An 11327-nucleotide genomic window follows, 5' to 3' on the forward strand; every position below is an offset into this window, starting at 1 on the left:
TACAAATATTGAAATTGAATAAAAAGCACTCCAAAACAGAAGAATAATGTAGAATTTATTTGCATGTGATATGATCGTTTCGTTGTTCCATTGTATTTACATTAGATTAGTATGCATATATACTATTGTAAAACTTGACCGAAAGAATTATGTCATTTAAGACACGTATTAATATATCTATACACGTGCCTGTATTCGTATTAGATTATTATACTATCACCTTTTTTCATAATTGTTAAATACGTCGAGAGATTATCGATTAACAATGTACATAAATACGATTGGTCTTGTGACTTAGCTTATTAGATTTGTTATCGCCAGTTTCAAAGATTCATTTAAGATTCGAATAGATTTGTTTTGATCGAGCCTGTATTTCGCGGCTATAGATTTTGAATTAACGATAATGACAATATCACTTTGCCTTTTGCGTAGCATAATTTAAAAGAGACTTATGTCTGTCATTCGTTTTTTGTAGCAGCGAAACATTCAAAAATCTTTCCTGGCGTCGCTTCTGAAAGCGATTTGCAAAAATGGCGGACGTCCAGGGATAGAAAGTCGCCGTCTCTGAGTCAGATGGGACCGGATTCCATCAAACACAAAGTAAGTTGTTTACCGTTCTCAAAAACACGAAGATTACTCGTGTGTTTAGTGCCAATTCCTTAGCTTAGGTTACCTATTTTTCCATTAATTAAACATAGAATTATTTAATTAATAATAAATGTAAACAAAATGGATATATATTTTTTAGTATGTTACTTTTAAAACTTTGTTAATGCGTGCTTTTTATATCATTACACAGTTTTCCTTACAAGACAATGGATCTGCAAAATATTTTCAAGGAGCGATGCACACACCAAATATGGGAGAAAAAGTTGCTCAAGTAAGTGAAATATTTTTATATTGTAAACTTAAAGAGCAACGTTAATAGGATCTAACGAAATTGTGAGAGGAGAAACAGGTAGAAAATCTGGAAAGAGCATAATAGTAAAAAAACATCCATTCTATTAATTATTCTGTGAGATTATCCACAAAAATGAATTCTTTATTATTACGTATATAATGTAAAACTGGTTACTATAGCATATAGAAAATTCCAAGCTCACTCGTAATATCATTCGAGAACATTTTGGGAGATGGCAGGAAATTAAAAGCATCATGACGACGCACTTATCCAACATAATTGAAATTGACTTAAAACTGCTTTGCGGAAATGAAAGCGTCAAACATTCCTTGGTAGGTCAAAGATATTTTTCGCCTACTTGGAACAATTTAATTTCATGGATTAAAGATACGGTTTGTCAAGAAGTTAAATCTCATTTGTGATATTAGCTAAGTGAAATGTGTTTTTATCACGAAATACTTTTGCCAAATCAATGAATTTTTGATTTTAAAATATTTTCGGATGAATTTTATGTTTTCTTTTATGTTTATGTTTATATTTCAATAAGAAACGAATTACGTAACTAAGGGCGTAATAAAGAATTGTATTTATGTACTTAACTTCTGCGTAGCTTATTATCTCCATCATTTATTAATTCAAGAGTAATAAATCCAACAACAATTATGAGAGCAATATTAATTAGGAATCGTAAAATTACCGGACATTGGATATCCGGGCCGAATGTAACATCGGATATCCGGTATCCGAAAAGGCAATTTCTTCGAGTCGGATATTCGAAATTTTCCGGATATTCGATCGAATTCCGAGAAAATGTCTTCTAAAAAAAAGCTTATAAGGAAAAAGATTGTAATTTTGCAACAATGTATAAGATATCATAGCATCATGAATACGCATACTTATTTCTAGACCATTTGTATAAGAAGAAAATCAACAATTTAATGATATCCAATTTTAATCTCCTCAGATAATAGTGATATCCGACTATCCGGTCGGATAGTAAAAAAGTGCCGGATACCGGATATGTGCATCTCTAATATTAATAAAATAACATATTATATATATATATTTAACAGATAGAAGGATTCTTCCTATACAAAATAAATAACAATAAATAAATAAAGGGCAAAGTAAGAGTCAAACACATTTTTTAAATTGTCACACAATTAAAAAGAATAAATTACAAATAAAGAAAAGTAAAATTGAAAAAAAAAATAAAAAGCTCAGTTTAAATTCAATACAAGTTTGACTACCGGATTGAGCCCTCTTCAGATATTAACTTATCATAAAAATCGCTGTACAAAATTAATTATTAAAAATGCTCGCATATTCACTATAATCACATCTCGAGGGAGTCTTGATGTAGAACTCGACATTATTAACATACGATTGAACAGTCAAATGAGTTCATATCTCTTGGAAAAAGTTTTAGTTGATAAAAAAGATAAAAAGACTTCTTACGAAAAAATAAACACAATAAAATTAACATACCGAAATTCTAACAAGTAATTAAAACTTATCAAAAATCATATGTAAATTATTCAAACAAGTGTGTTCATATAAGTATGAAAACCCATTATACAAAGTTTAGTGGAACGTAGATGTGTAAGACGTACATTGTGTATCGATTATAATGTACGCTCGCTGATACGGATCAAGACGGACTGAGAGAAGAAACGGATTGTCAATATCGAAAAGTCAAACTTTATTTGCAAAAGGTATATATAGTATGTCTTCAGTGTCAATTTGTAAATTTAAACTATTTTTCTGCTTTTTAATATTGAGCATTTTAGAAATTAAGCGTTTTCTATAGCAAGGCTCTTCATCTAAAATTTTAACATTGTCTTATTGGAAATCATGATCATACTGCAGCCTGTGCTCCGTTATGACAAAACGGACAAAAGTGTTATGACTAATATGATTACGATGTTCTATAATTCTAGTTTTAATTGTCTGCCCGTCTGTCCAACGTACAACGCATCACAATTGTTACACGATATCTTATAAACTACATTGCTCTTAGATGTATGGGCACAAATATCCTTTTGTACTTTAATATATTTACCCATTTTATTAGGACTGTGAAAAGATACCCTGATGTCGTTTTTATTGAACCGTTTAAATTTCTCTGTGTGAAAAGGAATTAATGGTACCGTAAGTATGCAAGATTTATTCGCAACAGACATTGTCAACCAAATCTTTATGTACTATGTGTTTATTTTTAAGTAATTTTTTTATACGTTGATTAACTGTGTCAAAAGTAAAACTTAATGGGTAGTCATTATCTAATAAAACGTTAATAATAAATGCCAAATTTTTTGTGTGAAACATAAAGTCAGAAAGTAAAAAAGCTCTGTCAACTAACGAAAAAATTGTACCTTTTTTTTGTGCAATTGGATGATTTGAGTGGAAATTTAAAAAAACTTTCTCCCTGAGAAAGTAGGTTTGCGGTACCAATCAAAAACGAATCGATTCTTACTAAATATAGTAGTATCCAAAAAATCTAATTTTTCTCCCCCTATTTCTATAATAAATTGAAGACGTGGATGAAATGAATTACTGTTGTAACAAAATATCAATTTTTGAGAGAGAAACTGCAGTACAAATGTCATCTACATATCTATAAAATGTTCACATTTACGTTTTTTGTTATTTTTTTTTTCAATTTTACTTTTCTTTATTTGTAATTTATTTTTTTTAATTGTGTGACAATTTAAAAAATGTGTTTGACTCTTATTTTGCCCTTTATTTATTGTTATATATATATATATATATATATAATAATTATATAATAATTATTTGTAACAATTTAATGTTAAATTACGTATGAAAATTTCTTTTTTTTTATGTTTTGCAGATTTTTCTTATCGAATTTTCATCAGTCCTTGTACATCAAATTAATTTATGTTATTTTTTATTGCAGAAGATAAATAAGGTTTGTTTTTCTTAATAAAACAATATCATCTCGTTTCACATTCACGTGAGTGTAGACAATCATGGGAAACGTGACATGCACATGAAAATATGCGAGCTTTCAAATATTAGCAAAACAACAATACAAGGGGGAAGAGAGAGAGCGGGTAGCAAAATGCGGGATTGTTTGCATATAGGTATACTTTCAACACACTGCCTTATATTAATACAGCCCTGACTGGCGCCAATCGGACTGCGCCGCAGTCTCGTAGGCGGAAATCTTCCGCAGCGTGGAATTCTCGCAAAATGACATTTTATAGCGAATACCTACGTGATCGCTACCTACGGTATAAAAAGCCTCAAGAAAGATACGCAGTAGAAAATGCCATTGGGATCTGTCAAATTAATATTATCGGTGAAGCGCGAAATTTGAAAGCGTATCCCATCCGATATGTCACTGGAATAATAACACAACAATAATATAAAGTTCAGTTTGTTTAGTATTAACGTCGCCACATGAAGAAAAAAATTAAATTGCATCTCGACATGGATGAGAGGCTTAAAAATAAAACGGGACGAAAAACAATCGTAAACATTCTCTACACTGCCTTACAGCACGAATTATTACTGCACATTGCAGCAATATTTCAATAATGCGCAATATTACAAAAATTGCAGCAATATTTTAATAATGCGCAATATTACAAAAATTGCAGCAATATTACTGCAATATTGAAATTTTAACATTTTATTTGGAAATATTGCAGTAATGTTGCAAAATATTGTAATTTTAATATTTTGTAGAAAATTTTGAAATATATTGTTGCAATATTACAATTTAAATAATTACGCAACCCCCGCCACGAGAGGAATACGCTTCTCATAAGGAGAAGTTCTATTAGAAGGAGTACGCAAATCAAGATAGCGAGTCTCTTGGAGATTATCCCAACCTTTTTTGGATGTGCTTTCTCCAAATATTTTTTGAGCATAACTTTATCGTATGTATTTTGAAATATGATGCTGAATAATAATGTTAGTAATCAATAAAACTAGAATAATTATTGAAATATTGCATAATGTCATAGCAATACGTATACAATTTTTTCTCTAAATATTGCAGCAATATTTTATTTTTGCGGACGTAGGAATATTGCTACTTATATTATAGCAATGTTTTATGAAATATTTCAATCTTTTAAAATAATATTGCTGCAATATTGCTGGAGATATTAAAAACTTGATATCTACAATAGAATATTGAATATTCTAAATTTGTATTAGTTAATAAAAATCGCTTTAATGCTGGGATACAATATATATTGTACAGTAAATTAGGATCTGATTCTTGTAAAATATCACATGTGAAAAACTAACGAAATCTATAATATACCTAACTTATATGTATATGTATAGTATAATATTATTGTACATCTCCTCTATGTGATACTTTGCACGAATTCAGGCCCTGTATATATACTCTTTCATTGCATTATTATTTTAAGGTGTGTTCTATTTGGTGTTTACAATAATGATGTTTGCAAGCATTATTTGTTCTCATCTATTGAAATTTAAAAAAAGTTGATTAAACATTCTTTTCAAAATTTGGAAATGCTTGAATCTTTAGGAGTAATGTATAAACATTAATATAAAGCTAGCAAGGCGATATTTATACATGGAAAACAATTTTTCTAAACACAATTCAATTGTTTCGCATTACTTTAAATGATATACATAATGTTTCCTAGAGATATTATCAGTCTAGTGACAAGTACGCATAAACTTTCAGGTTACTCAAATTTCTCAGAATTTTATTGGAACTAGAAGACACTCTGTATACACGTGTATAACTATCACGTGATACGAAATCTTACTCTTGCATGCATGAAACAATTAAGGGTTTATTTCCCTTACTAACGTAAGTGTCTCTTGAAACATAGCGCACTTTGTAATATGCAAATCCAATTTACTCAACAAAGTCTATGCAAAGCTCATGGGCTTCCAACAAATCGTAACATATATATTTATATATTGCTTTGATATTGTCGTAACTTAGATCATTACTTCGTTGATGCGTCATTCCAAACGAATGAATTATAAACACTCTTTCCCAAGTTGCAAGCAACATTTCAGCAACCATAACCATCATTTCGCGATGAAGCTTAAGGGGAGAACAGCTCTCGTCGCACATTCTTACTTATTCATATAAACCAGAATAGCCACCGAATTTCCGATATATCGATAACCGATACTGCAACATTGCAGAGATTTTTATCATGTACTCAGGTGTTGTTGCAATAATTATATCAACATCAATAAATCAATTTCCCTGGTAACAAGCTGACGTTTTTTATCAAGAGATTCGTTTTAAAGCTGCGTAGAAACTATATTGGTCTTTATTTTGTGAAAGCGCAATATAATATTACAATCCACTAGCTTTGACTTTATGATGAAATGTTGTTATATTTATTGACATAAATGTTTATAAGTTAAATATCGAGATAAATATCTATATAAATAAGGTAATCAGATCCAATATTTACCTAAGTTACTTTGCAATTTTTTTTTAATTTTTTGCTGAGTCCAAAGTTGGAAACTGATGATTAGATTTAAAAGAGAAAATATTTTTGTATATTAAAAAAAATGTTCAAAGACATTTTCAGATGTATATACAGATGTATATACAGTTAAGATTTTAACAGAAAGTAGCATTTAGTTCATATTGGGTAACAGTACATTTTCTTCTTTTTCGTAAGAAAAATGTTAGAGAAATGAAAATTAAAGTGATCCAGTTATTTTTATAAGATTATAATTTATTATCATATTATTTATAACTAAAGAGGAGAAATACTTTATAAGAAAGAACCAACATGACCAATCTTAGTATATTAAATGATCGGGATACCTCGATCATTTTCTTAGTATTTCAGTTGTTATTCACGGTTGGCAAGTCCCGAGCACTGTACGGCTGAGGCCCGAAGGTTCTTGCGCTAGAGATTTCATATTTCAAACGGAAGCCGGCCGATTGTTTCATTAAAAAAACAAGAGAGAGAGAGAAAAAAAAAGACGCAGAATTTATTTTGTGTTTTGCGATCACTGTTACAGACTTTCTTTTTATTATTAATATTTAACCAACACACACACACACACACACATAAAGTGTCATCACAATTACAAACTTTTTTATTATTCGTGAAATAACATAAACTGCGAATATAATCACAGACTTTGTTGTTACTTTCCACATAATTTAAATATGCAATTAATAAATATCCCACGCGAGCGAAAAATTTGAGTTTTTTCGTCTGCTGGAAAACTGGATATTGGTCCCGAAAACTGGAGTCTTTGATCGAAATCTGGAGACCTGGCAACTTTGTTGTTATTCCAGACCATGGATTCTAATTCATTTACTAAACATCATGGAGATAAGTAAGTAAGTAAATAAATAGATAATTGTTTATTAACTTATAATGAACAAAAAATGATTTTGCAAACAATTAACTTATCTATTATTTACTTATCTACTTATCTGCTTATCTCTATGATGTTTGGTAGGTGAATTAAAAGCCATGGTCTGGAATAACAATCAAAATATCAAGAAAAATGTTACATTCATCAAATATACACTTAATTTGCCAAACTTGGATGGCCATACTGATTCTTTCTTATAAGGAGTTTCCTCTCTCTTAAACTATTAACAAAATACTATTGTGTGTGATGAAAATATAAATAATACAGTAAATACAGAGTAAAGTGTAAATACAGAGCTACAATACAATGATATATGAACTACGGAAATTAATAATCATCTTTTGATAGTTTATCAGTATTTTATCTAAATAAAATTATTTAGACGATCATCTAGATGAAATTTTAATGTCATCTTATCTTTATTTAAATAATGAAAATATTATTTTTATTTGCATCTTAGATGAAAAAAAGTGTCATCTTTATCTAGAATTACATTTAGATTAGTTTACATTTTACATTGCTAAAAAATGTGCTGAATATTGAAATATTTGCTTTTATGTAGTTAATATTTGCAGAAAAATCCTCAGAGAGAAAGTGGAGTGTATCCAGTAGTATATAGATTTGTTTGCGTTGCTTGCACTTTTTGCACTCTGTGCATTTTTGCTGTTTCTCTTTTCAAGACCAAATATATACCTATCTCATTTTAATTTCACTTTCACAATTTTTACCTCATTTCAAGATATACAATCGATCTTTCGTTTTTTATTTCTGCACTAGACTGCACTAGAACTCTCTATCTCTCTTTTGTCAAATATCAAACATATACTATCTCATTTTAAGTATCTCATTTAAAAATATTTAGGGATTTTATGTAACACGAATAGATCTTATATGTATAACCACTCATTTGCGAATGATATGGGAATTGATTGTGTATCTTGAAATGAAGAGACAATTACAAAAGTGAGCAAATTTACTAGATATTGACCAATTAAATTATAACTATTCTAATGAATTTACTCACTTTCACAATTTTTACCTCATTTCAAGATATACAATCGATCTTTCGTTTTTTATTTCTGCACTAGACTGCACTAGAACTCTCTATCTCTCTTTCGTCAAATATCAAACATATACTATCTCATTTTAAGTTCCAAAAGTGTACACTAATTCAACCACAGAAAAGGCAAACAGTAAAACCTTATATTTTTTATTAACAATGATTAGTAATGAAATTAAATTAAAATTATAGACTCCTTTAATTGATACGACAAACAATTTAAAAATTCATACAAAAGGCTATAGAATTCAACTTCTGGTTGTTAAAAATTTCAAGATATATATTTTATTAATAATATCATATGATTTCGTATGTTCCGACTCCTATTTTAATCATCTTCAGTATTACAACTAATATAATATTACAGCAATTAATACAGTCAATGTCTTCAAAGTTTTCTCTCCTTTTGTATGCGACTATTGTGACTAAAATTTTAAGCTAAAATTTAAAAAGAATTGTTGAAATAATATAGAGGACAACAGAAATAAAAATCGTGCTCACTTCACGGAGTCAACAAGTCACAAACAAAGTAATAATACATCGTAAATCACACGAGAATTGCAAATTAAAATTAAAGATATTTACTACGATGTATTAATTGCTATAATATTAGTTGTAATACTGAAGATGATTCAAATAGGAGTCGGAACGTACGAAATCATATAATATAATCATATAATCATATAATATATTATTAATTAAATGTATATCTTGAAATTTTTAACAACCAGAGCTTTACTCCTATAGTTTTGTATAAATTTTTTTATTGTTTGTTGTAACTATAAATAGTCTTAAAAATAAAAAAAATTATCTGGAATATTTTAGATAAATTTATCTGTGTGTGTGTGTGTGTGTGTGTGTGTGTGTGTGTGTGTGTGTGTGTGTGTGTGTGTGTGTGTGTGTTATCCAAATTAACTTAAATGAAATCTTTATCTTATCTAAGATAAATTTCCGAATTTTCATCTTATTTTTATCTAGCTAATTTTAAATTTATCTACAACATTAATAGTTATAGAAAACGGTAACTTATTTACGAAATATTACATCACAACGTATTATATTTTATTTTATTAACAGTAACAGAATGAATAAATTGCAAAGCAATAAATTGATGCGATCGAGTCAGACGGACAGCACGATTGACTATCTGTGCTATCTGTTAAATTTATCGTAATTCCTCACAAATAACGAGTAGAACATATTGGATATTAAGCCATATAGAATCCAATTACTTTATGTACAAATTTACAAAAAATTCTCTTGAAACTTTAATGCACACAAGTGCTGCGTTAAAATTTCGAAAGAAAACCATTAATGTGTTCATTTTTATCAATTAATGAGAGAAAAATGTTGCTGTTTATTTCTATCAAGTAAATTAACTTACTTTTTATCTTTTTCTCTGTAGTTTTAAAAATTAGAAAATAGTAAAGATTAAATGAAATACTAATGAATACTAATTAAGATTAATCTACCCTGGTAGAAAAATATATATTTTTTAGATGTCCATCCAATTATAATCTAGTCTTATTGTATTTTCATTAACAATATTGTGTAGGAAATGCATAACTTAAGAATTTTATTCAGTGATTGAAATAGTTTTTCTGATCAAAATATACAACTTGTATCCACTTATTTTCTAGCATTAACAAATTATTATATTTAAATAATTAAAATAGTCCATTTATTGTCTTGTTTTTATTCAGTATATAAAGTCAGATTTTGTCTTTTATGCGCAACAACTGTCCAACTAACACTAAATATTCATAAAAGACAACTTAGACCAGGATTCCTATTTGCTATTTGATGAGTTCCAAATTTTATGATCCAATAAGATTCTTATCATACGTTATTTTATAATACGTTGCCAGAAAGACGTTTGTTTCCATATATATATATAGATATACTAATTATTGCGAAAAATATTACTAAGGTCTCGGTAGTCTAAAGACTTAGGACGCTCGCATGGAATGTAAGAGATCCGGGTTCGACTGCCGGCTGAGGTAATATTTTTCGCGATAAATTTATTTACAGATTTCTATTATATTATATTAAGATCTTTCTAATAGATGCCTATTAAGCACTAAAAATATATATATATTAGACTGACAAAGAAAAAAGAACAAGTTCTTTTATAATCAGCCTCTCAGTTCAAAAGAACTTCCATTTCATGCCAAAAGAATACCACTAATTTAAAAAAAAATATATTTTATAAAAAAATTAAGATTTAGAGGTAGCAAGTTAATGATTCTTAAATCAAAGTTTCAATTTTCCTTAATACATGGTTGATTTGATGCAAAAATGGCTTAAATCAGATTTTAAATATGGTATTGTATGTTTTTTTGATCGCTGAACACGATGCAATCATTCATTTACCTGTACGATATACTGAAGTATTTTTATGCGCTTGGAGATGATCAGGTGAATCAATAAATACACAATCTGATTCTGGATTGGCACAAAAATGTCGTATGTATACGATTGTATATTTCTGTAACTGTTGCAACAAAACAAATCTTCAAACTTAGAAGGGATGACAATAAGAAAACTAACTGTGCGTGCGTGCGTGCGTGCGTGCGTGCGTGTGTGTATATGTGTGTGTGTAAGAAGGCGTGCCAACTTAAGACATGAACGAAAAATAATACTAAATGACATAGATAAAGAACATAGATGGTACTAACGTAGGACGACGAGATTACCAACTAAACATTATAAAAGAAGTTCATTCTCAATATATACGCCTTAAGAAATACAGACCGATTAATGTGAAAAAATAATCAAACTTCGAATTCAAGATCGATCTTAGGTCAAGGTTTGCTAAAAAAAACATTCTAAAAATTTTTCAAAATATCCGAATTTTGGAGCTCACAATAGTGATGCCAATTCTTGAATCAATCCCACACAGCACAAAACTCCGATTAAGTTCCCAGGGAATTCAGCAAAATGAACCTCTCTCTCAGTCGACACAAATTAAAAATAATATAACGTCAA

At 29.0% G+C, this 11327-nt stretch overlaps 1 protein-coding gene across 11 annotated transcripts in view; it reads left to right on the forward strand.

The window, feature by feature from the left end:
- Window positions 1–11327, forward strand: part of LOC108755588 (potassium voltage-gated channel subfamily H member 6) — a 221080-nt gene that overhangs the window by 130278 nt on the left and 79475 nt on the right. For all 11 annotated transcript variants that reach the window (XM_018498695.1, XM_018498694.1, XM_018498696.1 and 8 more), the window contains 2 exons: window positions 476–600; window positions 800–880. In XM_018498695.1, the coding sequence (XP_018354197.1) occupies window positions 476–600; window positions 800–880 (206 nt within the window). The remainder of the gene's footprint in view (window positions 1–475; window positions 601–799; window positions 881–11327) is intronic.

This window comes from Trachymyrmex septentrionalis, unplaced genomic scaffold (assembly GCF_001594115.1).
Source record: "Trachymyrmex septentrionalis isolate Tsep2-gDNA-1 unplaced genomic scaffold, Tsep1.0 scaffold89, whole genome shotgun sequence".
In the NCBI taxonomy this organism is placed as follows: Eukaryota; Metazoa; Arthropoda; class Insecta; order Hymenoptera; family Formicidae; genus Trachymyrmex; species Trachymyrmex septentrionalis.